Here is a 7,673-nt window from a genome sequence, read left to right on the forward strand (position 1 = left end):
ACTTCTGTTGCTTATGTTATCTCCTTGGAACATCCTAATCCAAACCTGCGCCCGAGATAGATCCAGTAACACGAGCACCTACATCATGCAATATTGTCCTGTTATCATGTTACAACAAATTAATATAAATATGACACACTTACGTAGATTTTTTCATCATAGCTTCCAATCGGATACTCAAATCTCTTCCAATTTAAATTCAGATTAGCCGGTGCATATACTTGAAAAATATAGCTATCCGATTCTGAATTTAAAATGAGCCTGAGATCAGGGTTGGTACCGATACGCTGGTACCAGAAGACAATGGTACACGGTACGATGACCGGCCCGACCACTGTGGACTGTTGTATGGCTGTTGCTGGACTATCATCTGTCAGGGAGAAACACTCGGCTATTAATACTGTGCTAAATGCACAATAACTGTAACAACACTGATGCTGATAACACCAGAAATTATAGTAACTAAGAAATGGTTTGATCGCATTAGGCGGTCGAGGATAGTGTCCGTAATTTCCTGACACCAGCCAAGAAAATATTCCACACGAGCCACAAAGAATATTAAATTCTTCCTAATAAAATAATTAATCATGATTTTTTCGGAATATCAATTGGTAACTTTGCAAAGTCTGTTGATTTAATTTTATTAAATTTATCGATGACAGGGAGTTTGTGTATGTGTAAACTTTAGGCTTGTAACGAGGGCTCCCAAGGTTATCTTGAGGTTATCTTGAGATGATTTCGAGGCTTTCCGGCCCGGTCCTCGACCAGGCCTCCACTCCCAGGAAGCAGCCCGTGACAGCTGACTAACACCCAGGTACCTATTTTTACTGCTAGGTAACAGGGGCATAGGGTGAAAGAAACTCTGCCCATTGTTTCTCTTCGGCGCCCGGGATCGAACCCGGGACCACAGGATTACAAGCCCAGTGTGCTGTCCGCTCGGCCGACCGGCTCCCAAGGTCGAACTACTGACCCATCCCAAGGATGAAACCTCACAATAGTTCCCTAACTCCCGGATACCTATTTACTGCTAGGTGACCAAAGACATTAGGTGAAAGGAAAGTGTCAAACTATTTTTGTTCCGCCCGGGAATCGAACCCAGGATTACCGATTGTGAGTTCGGAACGAAGCCTACTGTACTTAACCCTGTGTATTGTGCATTGTGAAATTTACACCACACCAGATAAAACTAAAGAAGTACAAATAAAAGCTTGAAACAGTTTTTATATTTTAATTTTGCCGGCAAAAAATGGCAGAATCACAAATCCTCAACAATATCCCTTGTAATTATGTAACTTTCGTTATATATAATTTTCAGTGATTTGTATTTAATTAACCAGGTTATATTTTGTTTTCATAGCAGAAAAAATACTAGTTGGGAACTCGCTAGTGTTGCCACATTTGTTAGTATGACAAAGAAACACATGTGCCGAGTTGGTTTACAAATATACTAATATAAAAGGCATATGAATTATTGTGCGACTATTAATGATATTGATAACTGCATAAAACACTTCTGAAGGAGACAGAATTACATGTGTGGGTTCCGGTACCACAGGGTTCGTTCTTGACTCACAGTCGAGAATTCTTGGTTCGAATCTCGGGTTGGACAGAAATAGTTGAGGCGTGTTTACTCTCACCGAATGCGTCTGTTCACCTAGCAGTAAATGGGTACCCAGGAATTATATCAGCCTGTGGGGTATCGACCCTAGCGAACCTCAATATAAGCCTAACATGTATATATACACACACTGGCTGCCTGTCCCCCCGACACAATGAATTATTATTATTATATATTTACAGCTATATCTTACCTGAAGACGAACCGGGTGCCCACATAAAATGTCCGGTGCCATTTAAATATGTATGATCGTAGTCTAGGGCAGTTCCCTGAGGATAAGGAGCATCTTTTGCCATTACCCATTGAAATAAGTAAGTGGTGTCATTGTATCCTGCGTCAAACCAACCAGACAGGCCATTCTCGAAGTCCGTAGCAGGGCATGTGGATTCGTCGTCACCTTGTGGGCAATCTACAGTGAAATCACATACCTGGAATATAAAATAAAAAAAATGGTTCTATTCCAACAACAATATATATATATATATATATATATATATATATATATATATATATATATATATATATATATATATATATATATATATATATATATATATATATATATATATATGTCGTACCTAGTAGCCAGAACGCACTTCTCAGCCTACTATGCAAGGCCCGATTTGCCTAATAAGCCAAGTTTTCATGAATTAATGTTTTTTCGACTACCTAACCTACCTAACCTAACTTTTTCGGCTACCTAACCTAACCTAACCTATAAAGATAGGTTAGGTTAGGTTAGGTAGGGTTAGTTAGGTTCGGTCATACATCTACGTTAATTTTAACTCCAATAAAATAAAATTGACCTCATATATAATGAAATGGGTAGCTTTATCATTTCATAAGAAATAAATTAGAGAAAATATATAAATTCAGGAAAACTTGGCTTATTAGGCAAATCGGGCCTTGCATAGTAGGCTGAGAAGTGCGTTCTGGCTACTAGATACGACATATATATATATAAATATATATATATATATATATATATATATATATATATATATATATATATATATATATATATATATATATATATATATATATATATATATATATATAATTTCCAATTAATATTGGAAACGATAAAAATACAAGATATAAAATACGTATCATGATAAAAAATCATGATTATGGTTTTTGCAACATCAAAACAAGCATATTTTTGTAATTTATGATTAACTCTATGTTTATGGTTAAATGATAACACAATTCCTCTTACCTTTGTCTCTGGAATGCAGACATCAGCAAAAAAGCAGGAGTACTGGTCATCGCTGCAGCGAGTTAGGGGAGGCGATGGGTGAGGCTGACAGTGGGCGCTGAGGGTCAAGTTATTCACTACCACATTACCACCAGCCTCCACCTCACCCTTCAGTAGCACCTGTATGTTAATATCATACTTCAGAATAAACAAAAAGCAAAAAGTATTTCTAAAAGCCTCAGATGAAGCTTCGTATCTACTAAAGTCTTCTTAACTTCAAGTGTACCGAAGGTGAGTATGCGTCACTAATCCTCCAGACTGACCTTCCTGCCAGCTGTATTATAAAAACCACACGAAAAAGTTCACTACAGTACAGTGAACTCTGTACAGTTCACTGCAGAAAGTACAGCCCCTTACTGACAACAACATACAGGGTGTCCATATTTTATTCGCCACATTATAAGCCTTTTTAAATTCAATATTTTAGGCTTAATATTGTTTGGAATAATTAATAACACAACTCATGACATTGGTTTAGTCATTTCGCAGATCATCTACAAATAGGCACAATTACATCAGCACAGGAGACAACAATGTGAGTGTTGTGGCTGTGGGAAGCCAAATCTTTAGTTACAGTTCAGAGACGTTTTCGGGGGAACTATAAAAAAAAACTGTACCTACAAAGGGCGATGTTAAAGCAACACTTTACCATCACTTGGGCGATGGTAAAGCAACTTCAAGCAACTGGCAGTGTGCTGCTACATCAGAAATGTTCTGCTAGGCCTGTATCTGACGTCTGGGTAGAAGAATTTCAGGATGCGTGTATACGAAGTCCTGAGTGATCTATCTACCAAGCGAGTCGGAAATTGCATAAATTGGTTCACAAGAGGTTGAAACTTCACGCAAGACATGCTTCTTAATGTTTAGAACGAAATCATCTATCGGCTTGACCTGTGCAACTATTGAATCTTAAATTGGAAGTTTGCTGAATTCTACTTTATTGATGAATGAACTGATCTGTGATAAGTTTAATTGTTACCCAAATAACAACAGCATGTTGTATCTTATCTGTCAAGCGACTACTGAGCCAATGAATGGGTATACAGTATCAAAGAAAAGTATATTCAGATAAAACAGAAATAAAAGCTCATTCTGGCCCCCTTGCACCTAAAAGGAGCACTTTGCATCTGAAGGAGCCCCGTGCAGCCACATAAAATATCGGCAATCATCTTCACTAGGCTACTATCGGTAAAACCAAAATCAATATTCGAGAGCTTGGAAGCCAAATCCAAACGTGTTAAATGCTTACAAAAAATGGCACTGTAGAAGAGAGGTGAATTTGTTTGTGAGTCCAGGAGGGTGTTGGTGTGTCAGTGCCCAAGATGGTCCTCTTCCTGAGGACCCGACCGCTGGAGGCTTCCACCTGATGAACCCGCAGCAGGGAGGTCGCTCCACGCACCCAGTGGTACATGTCCAACTGTTAAAATGTTTTCATGAGTAAATTATCCACCTCCCATCCTCCAAAAATAATAGTACCTATACCTAATATGGCTGAAATGTACAAAATGTGGATTATTATACCCAATAAAGGTCTGTTTCATTCTACTGACATCCTAAAGGGCATAACAAAAAAAGAAATAGGCTTATCCTAACCTATCAAAGGCCTAAATAAGCAATCCAGGATTTAACATAAGCAATCTTAGGTCTAATTTGGTACTTATATATACTATACTTAGAAAAAATTAAGTTGGGTTGTTGCCTTCTTTCTCAATCAGATCCTCTTGAAAACGAATATTGCAAAAACTTAGCGTATTTCTGCTAAATTGCGAGTTTATGATTTATTTTACTTTAAGCATTACATATGGCCTGCTCTTAATAAAAAAAAACTATATAGTTTGGAACAATGTGCCTTTTTCATCACATATTCTAACCTTGCAGAGGCGGGAGGGAAGAAAAACAGGACTAGTGGCCTTGCCGGTTACACCGTCGCTATCACCACCACCTGTGCCAGCTGCCAGGGAGAAGACGTGGGTGTGGGAGGTGGGAGGGGCAGGTGGGTCCTCTCCCACCTGTGATGCCCCAGACACTGACCATCCACACACATTCCCGCCCTCCGTCTCGCAAGTCCATCCCTCTGTTCAATACACCAGAAAATAATCTAGCATCTTACTATGGAAATAAACAAAATTAAAATGATTATATATAATATATACATTTAAACCATAAATATATACATTTTAAATTAAATTAAATTTTTTAATTACATTTAAATTTAAATTTATAAATTATATTTAAATGTAAATTTATAAATTACATTTAAATTCAAGTTTATAAATTTAAATTGTAAATTTAAAGTAAATAAAAAATAATAAATAGTTAATTTTTCAATTTAAATTGAAATTTTTTAAATTTAAATTGTTACAATTATTTTTGTTACATTTAAATAGTTTAAATTTAAATAAATCAATTTAAATTAAATACATTTTAAATAAATTACTTAAATTTAAATAAATCAATTTTAAATAAATACATTTAAAAAATAATTAAATTTAAATCAATCAATTTTAAATAAATTAATTCAATATAAATATAAATAACAAAAAATGTAATTATTGTCGTCACAACATATTACATGTGATACTCTCTCTCCCCCCTGCGTCTCGCACCCCCGAGCGGCTGGTATCAGTGAGAGTAAAGTCAAAAGGATCGAGAGGCCTTGCTTTAGCAGTCAGCATTCTTATTGAAAATCAGGATTAAGTCAGCATTTGCCGTTTTACTGAACGCGAGGTTTCTGTTCGCGCCTTAGGGCGCCTGCGTTATTATTTGACAGACGTACCACCACAGTCGAACTCCCCACCATATTCTGGCTATTGGAGCAAATGAAACGACCAACACCACAGTATCTCCCACTCCCATTAAATTATTCTGTAAGACCATCTTTTCCACAGCTCGCAAAACGGAGAAGAGAGTCCTGATAAACATTGATAGAAACGTGACCCCTCCTGACACCAACCAGAAGATAGTGTTGACAGTCTACTACAGGATCAAGAAGACCACTAATTTGCTCATGAGGAACTCTCCTAGCACCTAGCAAAAGAGACGAATGTCGCTTATGATATATCCACATTGGGACTGTCAGCCGGAACGATCTCAGTATATAGGCAAGACAACATATATTTCAAGGTGCCTGACAATGCACAAACAACAAGACTCCATCAAAGAACATATGATTACTGCATAGATCATCACTAGAGATATCCTAACCAACGACACCAAAATAATCGACAGATGCAACAAAAGATGATCAGATGCCGGCGATATGCAACACATCAAACAATTTCAGCCAAATATTTCACAGCCAGCTCCCGCTCAAGTGCATTCTACCATCTGTATGATCAAGGCAGAATATCCAGCACATACTGCCATTAGCAGCATACGTATTAAGCGCACTGCAGAAAACCTATTGGCTCATGCCACACCTTACTTCACCTCATACTTCTTGGTTATATATTTGACTGTTCCAGCTAAACTGACCCCAGGCTAACCATAGCCATACCCCGTGCTTCTTGCCCCGCTCCTGTGCCAGGTAAGTTACGGGCTCACCATAGCCCGTGCTACTTGGAACTTGTTCCGAGTAGCTGAATCTATAACAACAGCTAAACTGAACGACCAAAAATTAAATTCACTAAAAAAATATATATACCACTAACGAGTTAATCATGCCCGTGCCACCTCTTGGGTGGCTTAATCTTCATCAATCAATCTAAATTGAATGCACTTTATCTCTGCCTTTGAACCCAACCACTTGGGCTGGACGGTAGAGCGACAGTCTCGCTTCATGCAGGTCGGCGTTCAATCCCCGACCGTCCAAGTGATTGGGCACCATTCCTTCCCCCCCCCCGTCCCATCCTAAATCGTAATCCTGACCCCTTCCCAGTGCTATATAGTCGTAATAGTTTGGCGCTTTATCCTGATACTTCCCTTAACGTCTGCCTTTGAAAATGTTGACAGATTCAACGAAACGTACCTCTTACCTTTGGGTCATATAAAACTGTAAAATAAACTTTGGAGAGTTAATTTTTCAACCTCATTCTCACGTAGAGAAGAACATAGCAAATATAAAGAAGATTCGTGCTAGAACCATTTGATCAAATTTTTTTTTATACTGGCGCACACACACACACGCACGAAGGCACGCACGAAGGCACGCACGCACACACACTCATACACACACACACACACACACACACACACACACACACACACACACACACACACACACACACACACACACACACACACACACACACACATCATCCATACACCGTTCTCTCGCATATATTAGTAATGAGTTTGTAATTGTTTAACTGACCAAGAATATGGGCATGGGATGGAAGCAGCGCTAAGAGGCAGGTCAGCACAATCAGGGAGTCTGCTGCTGTTCTCAGCCTCACTCTCATCATCACACTTTCCTTCCAAGTCGTCCTTCTTATCTTCGCCACTGAAACAGACTCTTGTGAAGCACCACCAAACTCCAGCCCGAGTTGCTAAGCTGCTCGGCGGGCCAGCAATGTGAAGTGTTCCGAGGGAGTTACGACAAGAATAACTACCACCTCGGAACAATAGAATCAGATAACTCAGATTGACAACATAACTGCTGATAACCTTGAATGTGGGCGTTCGTAACCGACGCTCACGTGAACACCGATAACTGCTCTGAGCTTTATAATAATTCATTGTGTTGGGGGACACGCAGCCAGTGTATTTATTACATGTTAGGCGTATATCGAGGTTCCCTGGAGTCGTCTTACTGACCACGACCAGGATGCAGCCCCACAACAAGTTGGTTAACTGCTG

The 7,673-nt window shown here is 38.8% G+C and overlaps 1 protein-coding gene across 1 annotated transcript in view; it reads right to left on the bottom strand.

Moving 5' to 3' along the window:
• Nucleotides 1–7,383, bottom strand: part of LOC138355637 (apical endosomal glycoprotein-like) — an 8,798-nt gene extending 1,415 nt beyond the window's left edge. The window contains exons 1-6 of the mRNA XM_069310955.1: nt 7,189–7,383; nt 4,748–4,950; nt 4,126–4,293; nt 2,838–2,996; nt 1,812–2,046; nt 144–370 (exon numbers count right to left, since the gene is read on the bottom strand). Coding sequence (XP_069167056.1) covers nt 144–370; nt 1,812–2,046; nt 2,838–2,996; nt 4,126–4,293; nt 4,748–4,950; nt 7,189–7,279 — 1,083 coding nt within the window. The 5' untranslated portion in view covers nt 7,280–7,383. The remainder of the gene's footprint in view (nt 1–143; nt 371–1,811; nt 2,047–2,837; nt 2,997–4,125; nt 4,294–4,747; nt 4,951–7,188) is intronic.
• Nucleotides 7,384–7,673: the final 290 nt, after the last annotated feature.

This window comes from Procambarus clarkii, chromosome 68, assembly GCF_040958095.1.
Source record: "Procambarus clarkii isolate CNS0578487 chromosome 68, FALCON_Pclarkii_2.0, whole genome shotgun sequence".
In the NCBI taxonomy this organism is placed as follows: domain Eukaryota; kingdom Metazoa; phylum Arthropoda; class Malacostraca; order Decapoda; family Cambaridae; genus Procambarus; species Procambarus clarkii.